Genomic DNA, 24810 nt, shown 5'->3' on the forward strand with positions numbered 1-24810 from the left:
CACAATGCAGGATTGCTGCACAACTCAGAATGCAAATGGGCTGAGAGAATGGCTGTGGATGTGTGAAGGGTGGCAGTGGAGCACTCACTGCATGCACACACTCACAGGGTGACACCACAGGACTGCTCACAGCTGTCAGCCTGTGTTTAGAGCACTCAGTAGCACACCATTTACTGGGTGGGATACAGATATCTCCTCTCTGTATTTGCCAGCTGGCTTAATTTCTCAGGTAATCAAACAACATGCACGCTGTATTTGAAGCCTTCTTTAAAGTGAGCAGAGTGAGCACTGAAATAACAGCAGTGCCTTTCCAAGGCCCTTGGGGTCTCTATTTTTCTTTTTCTTTTTTAATTTTTTTTAATACTGGGGCACCTTCAAGAGTCAAATATGGAGACTCTAAATGGAAATTACTCCCTCCAGAACAGCTATAACAGTTGCTCAAGGAGTATTTCAGACAGGCACGAGTATGCTGGATGCCCCCCTGCTACAGCAGGGAGAGAGCTGGGGCACAAATACCTGTCCTCAGGACTGGATCAGGAGTCTAAGAAGAGATGAGTAAATTTCTAAGGCCCTTCAATTTATCTCAAAAAGCTTTCAAACACCAGGAATTCCCTCTTTGAACTCTAACACTGGTAGTGTGCCTAAATCTCACACAAACTAAGAAAGAAGCACATTGTAAAATGTTATGAGTGTCCTCAGGAACATCAGGGAACACAAACAAGCCACTGAATTTAGACAACATATCTGATACTGGCTGTTTAACTAAGGAGGCCCTCCTTTAGGAATCTTTTCCCTATGACAGCTATCCCAAACTCTCAGAAATACTTAATAAACACAAACTGACAATCCATAGATGCCATTAATATTTTGTTTAATCCTTGACAGCAATCTATTTCCCAGTTTTAGTTGTTAAAATTTACAACTGAACTTTAAGAAAAGGTTTATTTTAAGATTTTCATCATCTCCTACTTGTTTTCCTACAAGAGGTGAAGTTCCTTTGGTCAAAGAGTAACTGCATATGCAAGAAAGATTCTTTGTACTATTAGTAAAGCTTAGGCAAGCCAGACTATATACTACAAGTTATCAATGAAGAGAATCAGTCTTTTGCTGCAGACCAGTTAATGACTATCAGAAATCATTAATAACTCCTCGACTTTTACAGAAAATAAATTTATTTTCTGCCATTTCTGCCAGCTACATCTGCCACAAAGGCTGTAGCTATGCAAGCTCACAGGCAATGTAGAAATGCTTCTTCTTGATCCTATTTAACTTGAGATCTAAGGAGAAGGAAAAAGCCAATTGATCTATTTGAATCTATCCTGGCCCCATGCTAGCTAGCAGGCACTGCAGAGCCTCACATCACAAACACACACTGTGGTTATTTGTAAATACAGAGGAAATGATACCTTTAGCACAATCTGCTCCATGAAATCCTGGGAAACAGTGGCAGACCCCTGACACACACTCGCCATTCCCATGGCAATGTCGTGGGCAGTCTTGCACCGAGTCTGAAATACAAGCAACACAGGCACTTAGACCACTGAATTATGCTTTAGATCTGTTTATTTTGTCCTCAGTACTTAGAGGAATGACCCCTAATAATATGAACAGCACAAGGTTTGGGTGAAGCAGAATGTACCAAGTGTTGTGGCAGTCTAAGTGCAGAGTTCTAGTGATATACTGAAGTCACATGCAAAGTCTCTGGGCACAAATAGAACTTGGAGTCTTCTGATTGTGCTCAAGTCCTCTGTTCCAACAGATAAATGTCTTAAGACCTTTAGAGCTATGTTTGAATTTATATTATGTAGCAAACATAACATTCATCAGGAAAATCAACACTTTCCATTTTGCAATGAGACTGTTTTTGCACCACCACTCCACCATGGGAAATGATTATCCCAAGGACTGTGGCTTCTTTTCCTTCTTCAGACATTTAAAGCCTCACTAATTAGGCTGAAAAAAAATATCTGCTGAACATGACAAAAAGGAGTTCCTTTCTTCTGGCAAATATTCTTGATACCAAAAAAAATGAATGAAAAAGGTGCAAGAGGTTGAAGTTCTGTAAAAACAGAGGACAAAGTTTAACACTGGAGTTTGAGTGTTGATGACTTCAATAACATGGGAAGAATAGGCTTAACAGCCTGATAACATTTCAGCTGCACCAAAACATTAATTTCCCATTATTTCTGTTATTATTTGGATAATACATACACTATTCTGCATAACAACCTAGAAAAAATTCCAATTTTGAAATTAATTCATAAAATAATTTTAATTTGAATGCTGTTGGGTTTCAGTGGAACATTATTTTCAACAGTGAATTTTTAGAGCAAAAACCTAATTGGGTGGTTGTTACTTTCACTAATACTCTCTGTTGCTGTTGGACCTGTGGTTCCAAGTTAAATGACTGTCAGTCCCACACACCAAACCTACAGCAGCAGTACAAGACAGAAAAGAAAACTTGGATTTGGGACTAGCAGAACCATACAGAGTATTTTTTGTCAAATTAAACTGCAAAGAAGAAAAGGATTCAAGTACAACTTTAAATCTGATTTCGCAGTGGCAGGACACAAAATACAAAAACTCTAAAGCAAATTCTTGAAGAGATTTTATTAGCTTGGCCTCGTGAAATGATTCATGTAAACAATGAGGAGAAAAATTGAAATGTAATGCTCAAAGATATCAAATTGTCCCATGAAGAAGCTTGCTTAGAGATTTATTCATCATTTTGCTTCATGGCACACAAAAGCATTTTTCCATGTATTCAAAATCATGGTAAGTTTAGAATTGTTTGGGAGTTAACATAGTATCTGTTATTCTTTCTCCCCTTCCACACCAGAGAGACATTCAGCTGCCTCACATCCTTTGATTATGAAGTGTCTGATACTGGTGTGTGGAGAACCACCTCTGAACCCGATAAAACACTATACTTTTCTCTAGATTTCATTCCAATTACTATCATTGCACTATCAAGCAGTCTGCCTGACTATTAGACCTTTGATGCTCTTGAAAGCTGTAGCCTAGACCAGGAAACTCTTTTAAGGGCACCTTATAATATTCTAAGGTTTTCTAAGCACAACAGGGGCATAACAACATAAAAGCGAATATTTTCTTGTTGTTTTTGGTGAAGCAGAAAAAGCCTTCTATGGACAAATATGCAAATATATATATATATATATCTCAACATATATAGCACCTAGTAACTCTTACAAAACCACATATAAGCCATGAAAAACAGTATTTTATTCATCTTGATTAAGGTTAACAGAAAGACATGTTTATACTTAATGACACAGCATTGACTATCCACCTACATATTTTAGGAGTTAAGCCAAAAATAATGAATTTTATATTAGGGCAAAAGGAAAAAAATTAAGCTTCATATTATTAATGTGACAAAGTTGGAAAATATCTCTGACTATTTAGTTTGAAGTTTAAAAACTGATTTGTATTTTTTGCAGTTTCTCTTTCCCTAAACTCCCAGGAATTACAGATTTATATAACACAGTGTCATTTAACCCTTCACCAGCCCGGGCAGAAGATAAAGAAGATATCTTGTGACAAGACAGTCAGCAAAGTTCATTAAGTGCTTCACAGTTCAACAAATCTAACAGAGCATGGAGAATCTAGATGTAGTTTGATTTTCAACTAAATGTAACCCTATTCTTCTAGGGAAACTGCAGGGAAGATGTTCTTTGGCTCTTGATTCCACCATAGTGAGGAGATGACACACTCTTTGGTGAGTAGTAAACTGTAAAACAGCACACAGCTAATTAACTGACTCAATTAATCTCTAGGGTGGCTGCAAACAATAACCTCATTTGCAGGTATCAGTTTCTTGAGCTGTCTTTCTACCAAGATTAAACAGCTCTCCTGTTGGATTCTATTCCACCTGGGTGTAAAGAAGCTTCTTTGGAGAAAAGCAAATAAGAAGTATAAAAATGACAGGTAAGTGAGAAGAATATTAACTGGGGAATGCTTCAAACCAGACTGAACTTATCTGAGCCTCGTTTTCCAAAACCAAACTCAAGATGTATGGGAATGCTAAAATCTTAAGAGGGAAATCATCAAATTAAAATCAACACCCCTTTTCAGACTCTTTGTCAGGAGCAGTGTTGGGAAAAGAAAAGCACAACAAACAGGCCAGATATTGAAGATTGCTAAGAAGTATTACAACTTTTAAGTATGGAAGGTATAAACAGAAAGGAAAAATGCTCAGCTGGTGGAAATACCTACCCAAAATGACTGTGCTGAAAGAGACCACTTCTTTGTCCTTGCCATCATTGTAAAATGCCAGGTGCCACAAACCCACATCCAGGTACTGCACAAACACAGCCTCGTTCTGCACAAGGGTCTGGATGCTCCGACGTTCCCGGGGCGACTCCACCACGCTCCATTTCTCTTTCCCGTCCAAGCGTTCCATGAAATCATACTGCAGGGGGAAAAAAAGAAAAAGAAAAAAAAAAAGAACACAAACAAAACCCCAAACAAAGAGACCTGAATACAGCATGATACTTCAGCTCAAAGTCTGACACAGTGTTTTCTCCTCTACCTTGTTATAACGAGATATGGAGGTAGGGAGATATGTCAGTGTGAAAGTAACATTTATTAGCTGACCATGGAACACACAGAGGTTCTGTGAATTGTGCATCTTTCCTCTGTACAGGTGACCAAAAAATGTACCAGTGGTATTGCTTGACAGCATGATTTTTGAGAAAGAATTTGAAATCTGTGGTTTGACCCATTATTTTTAGGTTCCTGCAAAGCTTTCAAAGCTGGAAATGTTCAACCTTGGAGACACATGCCCTTTCCCTTTCCTAAGTAATCACCTACAATAAACTCTTGCTGAAACAGGAACAGACATCTGAGATGTAGCTCCAGACATACCAGTGAATGGAAGCCCCCAGAATGTGGAACAGGAATGGCACAAACAGGAAATGTGTTTGTCTAACGTTAGGGAACTCAGCATCTGAATAAAACACACTGCACAAGTTTTACATCACAGAGTAGAAGCTGCTTACCTGAGGTTGTTTGTGGAACAGTCAGGGGCAAGTTTGACACAGTAACCAGAGGGAGCATGGAAAGGAATAACACAAATCAAGAGGCTGAAGGAATTAAACTTATATTAAGGGAAACTGAGAATTTCTGGTTGGATGGTTTCCAAGTACAGTAGAGCATTACATTAATCTTTGGAAAAGGGATCAAACAGAGCAAGTGATTATTTAGAGTATAAGAGGGATGGCACCATTAATGGCATGAAACTAAAAAAAGAAAGAAAAAGAATTTAAGATGAATGTCAGATAAGCTTCCCATCTATTAAGCTCAGTAAATAGCCTCCCAGTGGAGATGCCACAATTAAACAGGACTGGAAGAAATATTGGTTAGTCTACAACAGGGAATAACTCTGAATAACAAAGCAGCTGGACTAGCTGTCCTAATAGGCTTTTTTTCTGTCTTTATTGTCTGTGATTCTGGAGCTCTCAAGCTGATGCTAATGCTCAGCTGAGTGGCTCTCATAGTCCCTATCTAAGGGAAGCCCTTAAGAAACAACAAAAACAATACATCTAATCTTTTGATAGTTGTATAACAAGTCCCCTATGAAAACACATCTTGTTTTAGACACATTTATCTGTGTAGGAGTAGATAGGGATAGATAGACATGTCTAAAGAAAGATGTATGTGTTCAATAAAATACAGTAATAGTATGTGCTTGCTTGCCAGTAGCTTCATTACATTTCCCTCCGTTATCTCTAACACAGACTGTGCTTGCAACAGCTCTGGGAAAACCTCCACCTTCCCTTGCTTTCTGTTTAAACAGAAAGCTGTAATTCTGCATCCTAAACAGGATAAACATCCACAGTCTTGTACACTGAATTCCACTCATTAACAGTGAGTACCAGCAAATAACACACAATATGCATAAAACAATGAAGATTATCTCTTCTAGTGGAAGAGACAGAGAGCTGAACGGGTTGAACACTTCAGTGCTGTGCCTTGCACCTGTCTGGAACTGGGGTCTAGAAAGCTCACCTTGATAGCTGGAAATGTCTAAGTTATATACCAGCAAAACAGCCCTGACACTCTTGGCCTTACAACAAAGGGAAACACATGGAAGACTTCCTGGTAAACATGTGGAGCTGACACCACTACACAGCCACAAGGGGAATGCATGGCAGGGAGGAATTGGAGCCCAAATCTACTAATGCTGAAAGTGAGTGCATCATCCACTGCTTCCTACGCCTTTAAACAAGGGAAAATATAAGACAAGGGGAACAAAAAGCATCACCAGACAGTTAATATTGTCATCCACCTTTTTTCACACAAGATTTCTATAGGGGAAGGTAAGTCAGGTAAATGAGTACATTTAAGCCAAAGCATGCCAGAGATTTAGAGAATTCTGGCACATCAGTAACTTTCAGAGGATCCAAGGTACCAAACACACATATCTCTATCTCTTAAACCAATGACATTTGGAAATATTTCTAAAACCCACCGTCTAACAGCCAGAGGTTAAGGACAGACTCATCACCTCCTTGGGAAATGTTATTACTCGGGCAACATCTTGGGAAAAAGAAATTGTGCTCTTCAGAACAATCGTTCACAAAGGGTCAACTAAGGAAGCAGCAATAAAAGCTGACATTTCTCACTGGCAACACGCTGTTCGTCTCTGCTTGTGCTGGCAGGTTCCTCTGCCTCCCCTCTGTTTGATGCTGATTCCACCTCATAGAGTGCAGAAGGCTCAGCAGTTGGCCAGATCGAAGGGGAAGAGTATTCAGCCTGAAACTGCTTGAAGTAGTTTGAGCTGCAGAATCTCTTTTCACGATGATGGGGCGTGACCCAGTGAGAGCAGGTCCCTTGGCACGACTCGTGGTAAGGCTACAAGTCTAACTTTGGCACAGTGAAGACCGATATTGCCCCTCTCTAATCAAGCTGTGAGAAGTAATTTAATGCTCAGGCAAAAGCAAAATGACTAAACCTTAATAACCGTCTGAATGGCGAAGTACTGGTGCAAACTGACACAGAATAGAAAACCACATTTTTATCCCTCTTTGGATTCCTCAGGACTCAGGGGAAAAAAAAAAAAGAAAAAAAAAGAAGATAATGTATCTGGTGGTGGTTCCCTGGGTGTACTATTCATAATGTGTCAGGAAGGACTGGGTATATACATACCCCAAAACTGAAAATCCCTGACTGGAGGGTCACCAAGATGGCACTGTGAATTCATAACCTGATAAGATTTCTTCACATGGTTGGCTGAATCATCATTTTGCTTCTCCTGGCCCTGTTGGTTTTCTAATTTACCACACTTGAGAGATTAATTACTTTTATATAATGTTCTGCTGAAGATATCACTCTTGCTTTAAAGCTACTTATTGGCATATATGAATAGATTAGAAGGCCCAGCTAGGAAAAGAAGGCAAGTAGTTTCATGATCATTAAGCAGCAACTGTGGAATTCTTAATCTAACACAAACACACAACTGCTAAGGAAGAGACTGCTAAATCACATGAATTAGGGAATGGATGTATCAAACCAAACTGAATCTCTGAAGCAATTCGGAAGTTTCACTGACTTTTGACTTTTTTCCCTCTTTTTTATGATCCTTTATATTTCTCAGCTTCATACCCAAAGTCACATAAAAATGGCAAAAACTGCTCAGGAACAACATGCAGCAGAAATCCCAAATGGCTACATCATCAGAGCTCAATTTTGCAGCAGGGAGTACTTACTATGATTAAAGCTCCATATAAGCAAGTGACTTGCCAACCTACATGGCTAAACAAATTCCAAATTCACACTCTCAGGGAGTTTGTTTATTTTTACTACCCAGCATATCGAAACCCTACTGCTTACTTTTATTTACAAACCTAAAATCTCATACTAAGTTCTTTCTGGGCAATTTGTTTTTATAATTTCTCCATTCAGTGCTTTCCGTCCTCTGCTGCATTTTATTCATAGGCTAATAAGGACTTTCTTTTTCCAGTAACCGTGGGGAGTCAGCAAAAGAGTCTTGGAACTTTACACACACAGTGGTGACTCCACTGCCCAGGGCCATCCATCCAGCACAGATCCAGTGAGCCCAGTTCCACAGACACAGTGAACCAGTTGTAAATGCTGTGCTGCACAGAGTTCTCAGAGGTCAAGGCTGGAAATGCAGAGAGCCTGCACAATCTTCAAGGGTTTTTTTAGGTTTGAAACTATTTTCATGCCCCCACAAAATATCTGTTTGAAATTAGGAACTGAAAGGGAAGATTTCTTAGAGCTCTTGCCTTAATAATGGATGGATATTCAGATGGAGCAGGGGAACACATTTGGAATTGTGGCTATTATTTGCCTTTATGCCAAAGCCCTGCAGGGTCTCAGCAGCCAAGAAAACATATGTCAGGGAAACTTGTTTGCAAAGTGCTTTAAAATTAGTTCTTCATAAAATCCAGTTGGTAATTATTAATTAAAACACAGCCATGAAACATCTGATACCCTCAAGGACAGCCAGCCAGTTTGTTTCCATGCTTGGATGTGACACAAGCTGAGCAGGGCAGTGCAGCCCAGCACTCACAATCTAACTAAAGGTGTTTGAGCACTGGCTGAAAACCAAAGTAACACTGAAGCTCCCCAGCTCTTCAACTTGTTTCAAATAGAGCCACTTCCTCTCCTGAATGAAAACAGTTTTCATTTTGATACTAAAAATTTGTAGGTGTAACACACTCTGCTGACATGGAAACAACAGAGCTCCATGCACTCCCTTCTCCAGACACTGCAGAGATGTTCCTGTAAGGTTACCTTATTTCATGCATCATTTGGAACGTTCTACCAACATGCAGCAATATCCTAATTGCTGTAATCTCTGCAGTCGCTTCATGCATTACTCAACATTTACAGTTCATTTTCTCTACACTGTCAATTCTATTTATACCACTCTCTTCTACTAAATTCCTAATGAGCATTGTGTTCAGTTCTGGGCCCCTCAGTTCAGGAATGAGATTGAGGGGCTGGAGCGGGGCCAGAGAAGAGCAACGAGGCTGGAGAAGGGACTGGAGCACAAGTGCTGTGGGGAGAGGCTGAGGGAGCTGGGGGTGTTTAGCCTGGAGAAGAGGAGGCTCAGAGGTGACCTCAGCACTGTCTGGAACTCCCTGAAGGGAAGTTCTGGCCAGGTGGGGGTTGGTCTCTTCTCCCAGGCACTCAGCAATAGGACAAGGGGGCACGATGGGCTCAAGTTTTGCCAGGGGAAATTGAAGCTGGAGATCAGAAAAAAATTCTTTGCAGAGAGAGTGCTCAGACATTGGAATGGGCTGCCCAGAGAGGGGGTGGATTCCCCATCCCTGGAGGTTTTTAAACTGAGATTGGCCGTGGCATTGAGTGCCATGATCTGGTAAAGGGACTGGAGTTGGCCCAAGGGTTGGACTTGACGATGTGGGAGCTCTTTTCCAACCCAATCGATTCCATGATTCAAGCCTGCAATGTGCATTTTGTTATTTCTACATGGTACTACACAGGCTGGGTGGATTTTGCTCAAAAGCACTGTTTGCAGGCTGCTTTCCACTCAAAACTGCATTTTCACTGCTCCTCTAGAGCTCCACTCCCTGTGCACATGGCACATGAAGCTGCATCCAGACAAGTTTACAGCTCCATCACTTTGACTGACTAAACCAGGCACTTGGAATATTTGCTAAACAGAAAGACTGAGAAGGTTAAATCTCAGCAGGGCTCTCAGACAGGAACTGCATCTTGTTGTCTCAGGTTAATCATGTACCTAATTTGCTGATTATTGACTTGCTCCCACAAAGGATTTTCCTTGGCTTGACATATCAGCACTGATCAGTGATGAACTGTCAAGTGTAGCTGTTCACTGCTTTAGAGCTCATGTCCCCAACCTACAGAAACAAGGATTTTAAATTTCGTTTTTAAAATATCGTCTGGTGTCAACTTCAGACTATTTTCATTAATACAAAAGCACTCTGCTCCCTTCTGTCAGAACAAGGCTCCTTTTCACTAACTCAGGTCTGTAACAGCTTGCTTTTCTTTTTCTAAAATTATATCACTTGGTAGCAGCTTGACTGAATTTTGATTGCTGGGCAAAAATGCCAAGGAATCTTCTGCTGTTAACAAGCACCAGGACCCTGCATGAATGTGGGAAAGTTTATACTGGTTGGTACTGCAGATTTAGACCAGAGGTAGGGTAGTTTATACAGTAGATTATATTAGTGGATTTCAGCAACACCACTTATAGAAAGGGTTTGAAACTGCTTTATCTAAAGACTGGAAAGAAGGTTCTCTGAGGAGAAATCCAGCTCAGAAGGAAACACAGTTGGTATTTCTCATTATTTAATTTAACAGAAAGGTCATGAAATTTATATCCTATCAATGTGAGGTGGAGTGAAAAAAACCCCACCAAAACTTTGCTTGATCATGGCCTTCTCAGATGAGATCATAATGAAACCTAGTACAAATACATCTGATCATACTGCAATATAAAGTTCACCTTGAATTAAAAAAAGTATTTATTACTACCCGTTACTTCCCACTGGATTTCTTGTAAAAGACACAGGCATAACTCCACCATGTCTCTGTAAAAAAATTATAATTAACCTGTATTTATAGCAAACCTTGATGATTGCTTCAGAGCTTTGGTTGCCCTAAGTAATTTTCACCTCATGATTTATACTTTTGTTTGTTTTCCTCAAGTAAATGGCCACTTTTTCCATGATCAAATAGGGGAAGTGAGCACCAAAATTCTGAATTAAATGAGACATGCTCAGTGAATTATGCCATTACTTCATTGCAACAGCTGAAGATCCACAGACATAATTTCACCCTCAAGACAAGAGATTGAAGCATCACAGCCAAAACATTTTAAAGAAAAGCTCCCACCCTGGAATATCTTTTCTGTGGATATTTTTTGTGTTGCATGGATGTCTGGAAATGGCTTAAAAACCAGTCAACGGCCCTCTGCAATCTCCACAATTTATTTAGCCTTTTAATCAGAATTTGGGATGCTGTAAGCATGTCTAGTGATATGGAAAAGTGACCACATGCCCTCCCCTCCTTGGTTTGTGGGCTGCTGATCCTGATTCCTTACCAGGCAGAGAGATCCATTCAGCAACACAGGGAACATTTTAAAACAGCATAATATAGTAAGCTGATGGATTTTGAATAGTCAAAGCTCCTTCCTCGCAGCTTCTTAGAAGCAGAGGTCAGAAACCCATGTAGACCTCCTCACTCCTTTGCTCCCAACTCTGATCAAGGATTTTGGTCCTCAATTCCGACTACAGCAAAGAATAAACACCAAGGAACGAGAGGCAGTGCAGAAGAGTTCCATAAATTTGCCAGACTTTGGGAAGCAGATCCAAAAGTCAGATAATGTTCATTTTCCCCAGAAAATGAACTGGCTCACTGTTTGTGCCGTGAGTTTGGACACGCACATGGGCACAGATCACCCAGGGCTGGTATCTCCTTGCAGCGTTACTTCCCCTACATGGCAACATGTAGCAGTGAAATGATGCCAAAGCCTCTGGGCTTTTAGCTGAGATCCTGCATTTTAACCATCTATACAACCTCAGTTTGCTTTGCCAAATTATAAAAGAATCAGAAGCAGTTCTTTGTAAATCAGGGCGAGGTACCCGGAAATGTTAAATGAGCCTTTCCCAAAAGGGATCATGGAGTTCTACATTTGCTTTTTGGAAATCATATACTAAATAAGGCATTTAATTTTAGCTGGAGTTTCTGAATGAAGAATTGATTTGTAGCAGCAAGGATGTAGATGAAGGAAGGAGTCCTTTCCAAAAGGTGGCTGCTATTTCTGCTTCCCTTCCACTCTAAAGAATGGAGCCTCTTTTAGTGTGTCTAACTGCAAATATACTATTTCTCATTATAGTTTTAATTTCAGTAAGTGGGAATCTTTCCATTCACATTAATGAATTTTCAATATAATAAAAAAATTCTTTCTGTAACAGAAAATATTGCTATAGTTTCTCATAGTAAAGAAATTAAAACACCCACTCCACAGGCTAGAAGAAAAATATACTTAAGTTTGGTCTCAGTAACTTCACAGTGACCTCACCTACAGCCCTTAGCTCAGTATTACAGGTCACCAGAAAAATGTGGTGTACAACTGGATGGGTTTATCCCAAGTGGTGCCACAATTTATCAGAGATTTGCTTCAGTTGCAAGAACATCAGTGATTACTTCTTTTATCCATGTACAGTTGAGGTATGTAACAACCCAGAAATGGTAATATCAGTGTGGTCAGTCAAATATCACACATGAAGTAATTCACAGGAATGCCTAAACTTGAGCTGCATAAACTTCAACACAGATGCTCTGAACTTTCTGCATTTTGACATTTAAAGCCAATGAGTAAGTCAATAAAGTACCTGGGCATGTGATGGTGGGAGTCCTCTTCTTATATAAACACCAAAAAGAGCATCCTTCCCTAAGGATATGTTGAACTTCAGGAACTGTGGCTGGCTGATATGGATCTGAGACCTCCAAAATACCCCAGGGGGCACCTCCTGGGTGACCCTGTGTCCAACTTCTGTTTCTCCACTGTCTATGCTGCTATTCCTCGTGACCCACGGCCCTGTAAAACAGAAGCAAATATCAATCAAATGAGATAACTGCTTTTAATACAGGAGGTTTTACTCATTCAAGATGAACATCTGTGGTGATGACACCTCTTAAATCAAACTGTAGCTTTCTTATTGGGATGCAATCTGCCTGCGGCTTCAATCACTATGGAAGAATTTGGCCCTTATATTTGAAGTAAGAACTCTGTTAACCTTTTTTTTTTTTGAACATCTTCAATCTCCTAATCCCTCAAACCCTTTAATTCTGCTATTGCTTCTTACCGATCAAATATAGTAACAGTAGAGAGTCAATCAAGAACATGTGAATGCCCCTGTGCTCTTTTCAGTTGCATCTTTTACACAACTGGAGTGTAAAAAATTTACCAGAAAGGGGAACTGAAGGGGTAACTTCAATCTAAATGAACAGATCACCAATTTTTGTTACCACTGTTTTATTCACCAAAGTAGTGCAATAAACTGCAGGTCATAGACAAAGAGTTGACAGAAGGAATTAAATGCATCAAGAATGGTTTAGAGGACAATTTCTGTACATGCATCTTCTCCTTGAAAGCAAGTTGGCACAACTCAGTGCAGTGCCTTTCCCTCTGCCTGAAGCAGGGCCTGTCTATGAGCCCTGTGGTTAGTTAAAATCCATCACTTGTTGGTTCTTCATCCTGCATTATTGAAACAAGATACAAGACCTTTCTGGTGGAGTGCTCTGGCTTCCAGCCCATGAAACAGTCAACCTTTAACACATGGTGCAAATCCCTTCTGAACAGGTTCTGAGGCTACACATATTTTAAACACGGAGTTGGAAGTGCTTTCAAGCTATGGTTTGCAACAGTGTTTGATTTTCTGTTGTGTATTCCCAAACAACATGGGGAGAAATCCATTTATAAATTCTTACAGCAGACACTATAATGACCAGAAAAGCACAGAAAATAATTTTTAACAATCATAGAAATTAAATGACCATTAATATCACTATTAAGACACACTGGATGGTAGTGATACCTCTGATATAACCTGAGGGTGTTTGCAAAAACCTTAGTGTTTATTTGGTGCTTTTTTCTTGGTGCAATGCTATTTTCAATAACTGGCAAGTTACTTTTGAAATATATTCCAGCACTGTATGGATGTAACAGGATGGCAGAGAACAACATATAATTCCAGCAGGTAAGTACATAACAGCTTTTCTGTCTTGACTATCTTTAATTGAGAGAGCTGCAAAAGCACTGTTTCAATTATAGATTCCAAATTATCTGTGTGAGCAGCACTTACACTTGTACATAATGAAACAGATATTATGTTGGCAGTGTTTGGAAATGGTAAAAGAAGGCTCTGAATACCAACTGCTGCACAGGTTTTGGCAACTTGTTCTGTTTTATCATTTTCTATGTTAATGGGTCTACAAGAGCATCACAGCACTAACAAAGAAAGAGAAAGCAGAAGGTGAAACAACAGGCTGCAAAGAAAGGAAAAATGGCTGAGAACGTCAAGGAATGTGCCTTTAGAGACTCCCAAGAGCAGAGAGAGAAAGCAGATTCAAACATGTACTGTTTCAAACAACTACAGGATTTCATTTCTAATGGATTACTGCAACAGAGGATATCTCAAAGTTCCAATCTCAATGCAGTCGAGCACCAGCTCACCAGAATTCAAATGAGTCCTTACCCACATGGACAGGAAAACCAGGTACAGAGCACAGAAAAATGGCCTGTTGGGAGCTATACTGGAGTCACTGGCAGTGCTGGGGCATCACCAGAAAACTGAGGGCTCCTTTATCTCCTCTGAGTACAACAATTCTGAATTCTGTGGTAATAAATGATGAATTTTTTTCAACCTTCTTAAAAAGCATGCTGTAAATGATTTCTTTGGAATCAGACTGTGCACACCTTAAGGAACATCAGCTGGGTCTAATCTGACAAGGGCTCCTTGACACACTGAAAAACCTTGTCCTTCAGCACTGGTGTATCCAAACAGTCAAAGGAAAAGCTATTTCCAGTAATCATTATTATTATCCAGTGCAACAAATGCACTCAGCATGCAAATGGTAAGGCCACCACAGTCCCTGTTGGCACTGAAGTTTCATTGGCTCTTAAAGCAGCTCCAAAGCAGCACCATCAATGACTTTTGCAAATTATATTGCTTCCAGGTCTGTTGAGTATATATTCCCTACAATTTACAATTTGTAAATAAATGTAATTCTAATGGAGACTGAAGTTTTAGTATTTCTGGTTAAATTTAGCCTTAATATTCTTTGGATTTCCAAAATTCTGTATGATGTTTCTGCCAGGGAAAGGGTATTTTTCAGGACTCAGGAATCCTCAAATACATCAATTAAGATAAAACTATGATAATCCAGGATTCAGGAGAACCAGAGTTACATCCAAATTACTTGAGCATGCAAAGGTAAAAAAAGCTTTTAGAAAAAGATAGTTCCTTTATATTTCTCATTAAAATTTTGAAGTTATCGTCTTAAAAAATGATGAAAACTGATAAGACAATTGAATTTTTAGTTATCAGTCAGCTTAGAGACAAGATTCAGGTTCCTAATACTGAAATGATTCAGTTCAGATTTGCTATCACCTTTGGAAGCATCTTCCCACAGATGCTCTATTTTTTGTGGGTTTTTTAAGTAAAACATAAATGACCTTTTCTAGTATTTCCAGTTCTCCAAACCACTTCTAGAACATTTCAGTGTCTCAGGAATATTTACCTGGGAAGAGGACTGTGACAGAGGTTCAACACAGCAGAAGATTTTCAGAGCAGGTTAGATGATCAACTATCACGAGTGATCAGGGTGTGCTCAACATACAGCAAAGAATGGAACAGATGGGTGACTCTTTTCAAGTCTGTATTTTTGTAGTACAGCATTCTCTGTACCTGCTCTATATCCAGCCTGTGCCACATCTGTGAGAAACAGCTGCTGCCTCACCTCTGGCATCCCAAAAGGGATCCTTTTCTTTTGCTTTTAAGAATTTAATACCTGACATCCTGTTTTAGGGTGCTACATTACAATGCTGAAATAACACAATTTAGAAATGCTTGAAGTTGCATCAGGTTTCATATTTGCAAGTTTAACTAACAACTTATTTTAAGTCTAGAAAGACATCAGGGCTCTAAGGTTATGCATTGTTGGATCACATTCATAAATTCCAGCTGAGTTACTCCTGTTGATGAGACACAAAACTAGTGGCAGCATGTTGGTTCTGCTCCTTGCTTTGATGCTGCCAGTCCACCTGAGCTGGTCGTGATCTTGTTCTCAGGTGACTGCTTGTAAAACAGAATTATTCACAATGACAGAATTATTACAAATTCTCACCTTGAAGATAAGGAATGCAGAACAGTAACATAAAAATACTACAGGAGGTGTCCCAGCATTGGCCCTTTCATGTTCCTTCTTCCTCAGGTTGGAAATACATAAAGGAAATGCAAAGAGTATATGGCCATAGAAAATTTTCTCTTAGTTAACAGGCTTAAGTTTATTTCTTTAACCAGAAAAGCAGACCCATCACTGTGGCTTTTGTATTTGCAATGCCTTTTTCTGTCCTAACAGCTTCACTGACAAACCCTGTCTCTGTGTACTCCAGCTTTTTTTATAGCTGCCTTCAGTCCTCACCTCCTAATGCAGAGAACGTGTCTTGCCACCTGAGTCACTCCCCTCCAGCTATTTTTAGAAGCTTTTCCATTTTGATGGACCACTGCAGATCACATTCAAAGAACATCAACTGCATTTAAGTGAAGTTACAGATGTGACAAACTGACAAATCCGGAAAGAAAGTCTAACCCAAACAACTCATAGTATTGTGAACAAATGAATCCCAAGATCATTCTCTCTGCTGTGGGTGACTGTTGTAGTTTCATCTGTTTATCTCACAACCCCGTGGATACTTGATTTTTTCCCTTGTCATTCCCTCTCTAGAAACATCTACAAAAGAGTTTTAAAAGCATACTTCTTTGTCTTACCCAGGGGAGCCATTTCAATCACTCAGTCAAACATATATTCATCAACTAAATAACACTCACTCATTTAAACTGCAGTGTTATTTACCCAGTTGAATTACTATTTTGGCATATACATTTGAAAAGACTGTTTTAGCATTCGAGTATATTTGCCTTTGAAGGTCTCAGAGAGGCAACACATGACAAGAGCAATGCAAACTCCCCCTGCTAAGCTGTCAGCAGGTCTCATCTGTGAGCTGGAGGTCAGACTCAAGGTGGCAGCGGATGGGACATGCCCAGTCAGCCTTTAATTTAACCGATGTCAAGCAGTGTCAGCTGTGGAGGCAGAGCTGTATTTACACTGAAACCAGACATACTTGAGTATTTATAACTACAGTGCCCCGTGCTGCAGTTAAAATTAAAAATAAAAACGGAATCTGGCTGCCAGCAGTGTCACCCCACAGACACCACAGCGAAACAGCGACTGACTCCAGCGCTGCGACTGTGCCTTCATCAAGGGGTCACTGGGAACTGCACCTTGAGAACACTCTTGGCAAAGATCTAGCAGAATAACCATCCCAGTGGATCCACAACAAACTACCAAGATCATGTGGACCATCTCAAATTAAATACAAGGAATAAATATCACCCGTGTTGGTTAAAGGGAATTCTCTTTCACTTCTTTTCCTGTAATTCTGTATTTCATATAAATCACCTCTGCAGACATCGCTTTCCTTATCTTTATATCTAACTTATTTCTGGGGTTTTTTTTGTTACATAGCCAGGGGTTTTGGAATTCTGAAGAAATTTATGGCACAGCTGGGTAAAGGAAACCATTTGATATAAAAATACACTCCACCGACTTTTTGCCAAAAGAGAACATGTGAGAATGACTGTGGTTCTCCATGACAGTTTCATTCTTTCCTCAGGGAAATTTGCTACTTACATGACCACACATTTCTTAATGTTCCAGGAAACAAAAAAAAAAAAAAGAAAAAAAGGAAAAATAGTAGAAAATACCTTTTCTACACCATCTTCTGTGGAAAAATCAGTGCTATGCACTATTACCATACTAATGACTTACATGAACTTATGCTTCAAATTATCTACTACTACCATCTAAGTGCCTTAAGACTCAAGTGAAAAGAGATTCTTTCTGAAATGTGTACAACAGATTGACTGCTGCTGCAAAACCAATTCTCACAGCTACAATGAAGTAAAAAGTAAAAATGGGAGTCATCTGGAGTAGCTTCTGGGACACACCTTTGACCCTCAGTGATGCTGAAGATGCTGAGGTACCAATGAGCTGTTTTGTGAAGTAAGGAATGAAGCTTCTGATTTTGTATGAGCTTTCAGGGCTGCAGTAAAACAGCTTCTGATACAAAAATCCAAATCTCGGGTTGTGGGGTCACAGCATCCCAAACTTCTACTGTGGCAAAAGGAAAGCAAATCTTCAAAGGGAGCATCTGCTTAAGATCTCTGCTCTGGCTCAGCCCCAGAAAACAAGGTGGCCCTGCAGGTGAATTAAGCAGCATGTTCTAGTACCTTGGGGTACACCTGAAAACGTAGGCACATCTTCACAGTCACTTGATCATGGCTTCACAAGATTCACTGTTTGCAAATCATAACTGAACTAAAATCAAGATCTGTTAGTTCACTGCATTTCATAAAGAACAAATATATACCAGTATAATTTTCTACCTGAGCAGGACAATCATCTCTGATGGTGCATAACACACTTCATCACTTAACTTCGACCACAGCAACTATCACCACTAACACGATCACAAACCTAAACCTCCTCTTTTCCTCTGCTAAACTCAGCCAAAGACTTTGCTTTTGCTAAGACAGCCTGATGTATGTTCAGACGACCACATCTGCAAGCCTTCACAGAGTCCACATTAACAGTTCTGCTTGCTAACGTGTTAATTAAGATCTACATTACATTAGCCACATAACTACTTAATAAGATTAATCCACCTGGAAAATGATGGCATGTCTTGATTAAACTGAATGATGGTAACAGAAGTGACATTTAAAATACATTGATTGTTTATTACATTTTGATTGTCTGTTTCCAAGAGTCTGAAAGGAACTAGTAGAAACCCAAAGCTTCATGCTGTTTACATTGTTAATGAGGTATGAGCTTATCTTTTACAACGTGACAAAGAGATCCCTGCAGCTGTTGCCGAGTTCTTACTCTGACTGCTGAGTGGGTTTCAGCAGGAGCACAGCTGGGGGTACCACCAGTGCCTCTGGCAGTCGATCAGGAACTGTTCTATTTGCATCTGAACCTCAAATCATCAGGACATAAGGGTGGCAGATCCTCCCATTTCATCATTTTTGTTACCCCTGTAGCGTTGCCTGTCCGCTGCATTGCTGCTAAAATAGCTTAACTATTAGAAAATATTAATTTCTGTGTGCAACCCAAGATGTGACTCGCAGCTGCATCTGGCAGAGCCCTCAGCATCATTTGGAGAGGGCTGAAGACGACCTGTACAGCTTCACAATGTCTGCTGAGCTCAGCTTTCCACATTTATCCATGGAAAATTTCTGCTAGAACAGCAGGAATCTGGTTTTCTCCTCTCTCATCTCAAGTGAGATGGCGTCAAATTTAACAGCAAATTTAACTTCCTTCATTCATTATTGCCATTATATTTACAATGCTAAACTTGATATCAGGAAACAAGTGTTTTCCATGACACTTCAATATTTGAATATTTAATTAACTGTAATTGTCTTTTTGAAATTCACACCCATTGTGGTAGACAGTGAAATATCTCAAACTAAGCATGAACCTGAATCAAGCTGGTTGGTCCAATGAGACACAAACCCTCAATTATGTATTAGAACACAAATTAATATCTACTTCTTCCATTTAGTATATTTATTGTACCCAAATTGATCTTTTAGGTCCAAAATTGCCCACAATTATCTTTTGTGTCTTTTAAAATGGGGATTTCAAGGATCAGAGACCACAATCTCTTACTGTGTTTTTCAGTTTTATAAATCATTGCTACAGCAAATAATCAGGATCAAATACTAAGTCAATTTTGAATTACTAAACAATCTGCTAAATTGGTGAGCACACCAAAGACAATATGTCTTAAACAAAAAACTACATATCAAAGTATTCTTTATGTGAATTTGCAGCTGGAGTTAGTTTGGGTAGGTTGTCTTAGGTGTCCTCTACATGATTAAAGTTGACTTTCATGGTATATCTTGTCAATTAAAATGAAACAGAACATAGTCACATATTTTATGGCCATGTGTGTCTAACACACCACATAATTTTAAATGTAGAAAACATTTCTGGTATAGATTAACAGAATCCAGGCACAGAAAAACCCCATAAGGTCATCTGATTCACTTCTTTGTGAGGAAGCAATTACTCCCAAAAATGCCTCTTTTTCCCCCCACTTTTCCCCCAATTTAGATTTATTACTCCCAAATTCTAACATTATCCTTACAAACTGTAAGAGATAAATGGGCTTTTTTTCATGTCATTACAATCTATCTCATCCCTGTAGCAATTCTATGGCAGTGTCAATATTTTGTTTTTTTACAGCCTATGAAGGGATACTGTGTTATAATTTGTATTAAGGAAGGAATTTTTATTTACTTTTGCCTCTCAACCTAAATCCTTAGTTTAGCACAGCTTCTAGAGCATGGTGGACTTCACTTGCCGTTTTACAGCAGCACTGAGGATTTTTCTACCCATTGCACTTGCCTCCTCCTTTCAGACACAGCCAGTATTAGTGAGATGTATTGGGTAATTACAAAAACCCTGAATCTGTGTTATCTTAATAGTGAATTTTGTTTTCATTTAGATAGGAAAATGCAGTAATAAAGTAATTTACATTCCTCTTAAACTGCAGGTTTATTGTTTTGCACCAGAATTTAGTCTCTTAATAAGGAACAAGCAGATCAAATTGAATACCTGGTTTGTTTTTTCTTGCTTTTTTTTTTTCTTCTTTCAAATTGCTCTGCTTTAAAATGCCTTGCTTGCTGAGTAGGCACAGCTTGTGTTTAAGTGGCCCTTCTCAGACTAGGGGTTAAAGGTTTCTTTGGGAGACCCATGTTCTGAAAAGAATGGCTTCATCCTGAGCTGTGTCAATTATAGAAAGGTCACTCTCCCCAGCCAGAGCCCTGAAATGGTTGTTGTGTTAAAAGCTGTCAGAGGCTTTCCTAAAAACTGCTGGGATAGCAATATTAGCTTGGACATAATAAAAGGAAAGGTGAGGTAGAAAAACTTTCCACCCTCCCCTGCTCTAAGAATTTGTCTTTTCGTTATTTCTTCTGTTCATCCAAACCTGTCATTCATTTTATTCCACTGTGGAAGATTACTTGCCTAAATATTGTTCTTCCCCATTCCCCCAGGTTATCAACATTTCAGCAACCTTCTACAGAATGTCAGAAGAACAAGCAAACTTTTCCAACACGCTCTGAGGAAAGTTAACTGCAGCAATTTAAGACATAACCAGCAGTTCTGTCTCCTTGTCTCCTCTACAGGAGGTTACCACTTCCAAATCATCGGCATCTCCAGCGTTTCACATGTGCAGGGCTAATTAGAGTGGGACTGGGATAAACTGCCAGAATTTGCACTGAAGTGCCCCAGGCAGATGAGCACATTCCAAATCAACAATCCTGCTGCCCTATGTTTGCACAGAAATGGCAACAAAAAGCTGCAGGGGAGGGAATTGGGAAGCATGTTAAACACTGCAGTTCTCTGCTAAGTGACCAGAATTGCAGACCTGAGTCCTCAGGTTCCTGCCTGGAACCATCGGGTCCCTCACCTGGGCACAACCTGGAGGAAGTTCAGCAGCAATAGCAACGTTCTGCCTTGCATTTAGGGATGTGCTGTTCCTCCAGTTTGACCTACACCCAGTCAGAGATGAAAGCCAAACCAAAGAACACCTGCCTAAGCAACTTCAGGTTTTTGCCCCCACTGGGATGTAGGATGTCATGATGAGGAAGCCAAAGCTAGTTCCTCCACAGAAAACAGGAAGGAGCTGAGGTGAAGCAGCATTATTTATTGAAAACAAAAGCAAATCCATGAAATGATCAGCTCATCAAAGGACAACTCAGCTCCTCACACAGCTCTGTTTTAACTGATTTTTTCCCATATATCGAATGCAAGTATCCTGTGTCAGCATCTGTTTCTAACACTTGCTTTGGCAATTAGTGAGTTTAACACAAGCCACAGGTCCTGAGAGCAAGAGGATGTTCAGCTCTGAACAGAACTCTCCTGCTGACCAAAAGCAAGTGCTTGTACTTCTCCCTTTTCAGTCACACCATCCCACCATCACAGAACATCAAGGCCTGGGGGGTGCTTTGACTAATTGAAACATTCTGCCCTGCCTACTCATCCTCATTTTTGTAATAACCAGAGAAGGTCTTACTGTGATGTAACCAAGTAAATCCCTGAACCTCACCAGTAAAAAGCATTCAATTTAGATGATTAAAATAATTTTTGTGGCATGTAATTTCTTTGTATTTTTAACTTATGCTTTCCTGGTTTAAGAAAGTATTTCTGATTCTAGGTTTTCCCTTACTCTTTCTTCTCATTCCCTGTCTTTGTCATCCTCTACTGGAACACCATTTTTCTTTAAAAGAATCCATTTGTTGCCTGCATTGCTCATACTAATATCAAAGGACAGGCTATTTACTGTGGGTCAGATTCTGCTGTCCTTGATGTTTGCTGTTAGAATTCCTCCGAGAAAGAAGAAACAGGGATGTGGTCCCAGCTGCAAGCCCGTTCTTGACTTCCCTCAAGCAGTACAATGCACACAAGATTTTCAGAATCACAGAATGCGCCAGGTTGGGAGGGACCACTGTGGGTCCAATCTCCCTGCTGAAGGGTCTGGAGTATCTCCAATGAGAGAGACTACACACCCTCTTTGGGCAACCTGTTCCAGTGCTGGTCACACACGGGAAAGAAATTCTTCTTCATGTTAGGTGGAACTTCCTGGGCATCAGTTTCTGCCTGTTGCCTCTCATCCTATTGCTCAGCACCACTGAGCTGAGCCTGGTCCATCCTCTGACACCTCCCTTTAGATATTTACAGACATTAATGAGGTACATTAATGAGGTCCCCTCTCAGTCACCTCTTCTTGAGGCTGAACAGGCCCAGCTCCCTCAGCTTCCTCTTCCTTTGAGATCTCTATCTATGTCTAAAAACATCAAGCCAGCAAAAAAAGGTCCCCTTTCAGGACCAAGCCCTTCTTCAGCAGCATCCCCGAGGGAGCACATCCTCATTCATGCTGAGATCAGCTCAGCTGGTTAAAACTTGGTTGTAATAATGCCAAGGTCATCGGTTCAATCCCCTGTGTGGGCCATCGACTTAAGAGTTGGACTCGATGATCCTTGTGGGTCCCTTCCAACTCAGAATAGTCTGGGATTCTGTGATTCTGAGCTTCCAGAACTTCTGCCCGCTGATGCAGAACTCTGCCAAACCTCTGCCCCCACTGCGGAAAAGCCCCGAAATGCCGATTGCGGCTTTTCCCAGGGAGGAATCCCAGCCTTTCCCAGGCAGGTTCCCGCGGAGCCCGCGGTGAGGACCCACCTCTGCCGGCAGGGGCCGTGGCGGGGCCGTCGTCGCCGGGCGGGCGCAGCCCGTTGTTGAAGGTCGGTCCCTCGGCCGGCTGCAGCTGCCAGTTGAGCCCCAGGAGATGCATCGCTGCGGACACAAGGGCGGGAGACAGCGGTCAGAGCGGCTGCGGACGGGCACACACCCCGGGCGAGACACCGACGAGTCGCTCGGCTCAGAGGGATGGGAATGTGCAAAAAAAAAATAAACCCCAAAACCCCCACCAAAACAAAACCGCAACAACAGCAAAAATAAATAAACAAATCCAAACCCAAACAAACAAGCGGAAGCCCGATGACTCACACACATCTGTCTTATTTTTGTGCAGTTATCAGATCTTTTAAATTACTGAAGCAAAATGCTTTTTACAACCCAGTCGATGACAACAAGCATTCTGTTCAGACTCCGGCATCATGCACCACTTTCCCGGCTCACACACTGCAGGGGAAACATCCTGGGAAAACAAAGCACTGCTGCAAGTACCAGCTCCGAGTTTAAATTATAGGTGGTAATTTACACGTTGATTATAAAATCAGCTTTAGCCCTATGTATACTAATCACATTGTAATGCAATTACTTTGTGTTTAGTACAACTTATTTAAATCAACAGATGAGAATAACATAATCACAGAATGGTTTGGGCTAAAACTCATCTGGTTCCAACCTTCCTACCATGGACAGGGACATCTTCCCAAATCCCAGGTTGCTCCAAGCTCTGTTCAACCTGGCCTTGGACACTCCCAGAGATGGGGCAGCCACAGCTGCTCTGTGCCAGGACCTCCCACCCTCACAGGGAGGAATTTCTTCCTAACATCTAATCCAAACTTACTCTCTTTCAGTTTGAAGCCATTACACAGCCTGTGTCGTCATTTTGTCGATTCAACTTTTCTGACAAACCCAGGGCTTTGCCAATGCTGTGACCTCCCAAACCCAAGTCCCACACAGTCCCATCCAGGGAAGGTTTCCCTGCTCCCAGCACCTGCTCACGGTCTCTCCAGCCATCCCCATGGCACAGGCAGGACTGTGCCCCATGTCAGAGGCTGTGCAGCTGCACCTGGAGCATGAGCTGTGGGGTGGGAGCACGGCCAAGGCATCCCCCGTGCAAGTGCCTGAGTTACTGGCACTGTGGCAGGGCTAATTGAATAAGTCCTGTGCATAATGCATGAGACTTGACAGCTCTGAATCACTCAGCCAATGGATTTATGTGCATCTTCACCTTGTATAAACAGAAGCTACCTGCATACATCTCTCTGCTTTCATCATATTATCCCACAGCATTCTCACAGTACAGAGCAGTGGTGAGGGACAGAAAAGCCCACCAAGCCGTTTTTATTCCCTTTCCTTACACCCACCATCAGCACCCTTGCTGCTTACACAGGTTGTATGTAAACATACCACAGAAAAGAGCATTTCCAGTTATGTAAAGAGGCGTTTGAGAGGATTCACTATCCAGTTTAGAGGCAGAATATGCTTAAATATAATTATAGGCACCTTTAGAATTGTCAGATCCACACCAGATTAGCAGATATTTTGCACTCAATTCCAAGCAACTGTAGCAGAGCTGCTGTGGTCACAAATGGCCCAGCAGCCGCCACTCTATTATGTGTTCAGAAAGTAAATGGTAGGAAAAGCAAAAGCCTTCTCAGAGGAACTGCCATTACAGTGCTTGAGCCATCACTCAGGTAACCTCTCAATACAGAAAATCCATTTAGA

The 24810-nt window shown here is 40.7% G+C and overlaps 1 protein-coding gene across 11 annotated transcripts in view; it reads right to left on the bottom strand.

Moving 5' to 3' along the window:
• The window catches only part of TENM2 (teneurin transmembrane protein 2), a 585930-nt gene that overhangs the window by 106973 nt on the left and 454147 nt on the right, over window positions 1-24810 (bottom strand). For 8 of the 11 annotated variants that reach the window (XM_071570615.1, XM_071570614.1, XM_071570613.1 and 5 more), the window contains 4 exons: window positions 23074-23187; window positions 12372-12577; window positions 4237-4432; window positions 1407-1508 (listed from right to left, as the gene is read on the bottom strand). In XM_071570615.1, coding sequence (XP_071426716.1) covers window positions 1407-1508; window positions 4237-4432; window positions 12372-12577; window positions 23074-23187 — 618 coding nt within the window. The remainder of the gene's footprint in view (window positions 1-1406; window positions 1509-4236; window positions 4433-12371; window positions 12578-23073; window positions 23188-24810) is intronic. The other 3 variants (XM_071570619.1, XM_071570617.1, XM_071570616.1) reach the window with 1 other exon arrangement.

This window comes from Pithys albifrons, chromosome 15, assembly GCF_047495875.1.
Source record: "Pithys albifrons albifrons isolate INPA30051 chromosome 15, PitAlb_v1, whole genome shotgun sequence".
In the NCBI taxonomy this organism is placed as follows: domain Eukaryota; kingdom Metazoa; phylum Chordata; class Aves; order Passeriformes; family Thamnophilidae; genus Pithys; species Pithys albifrons.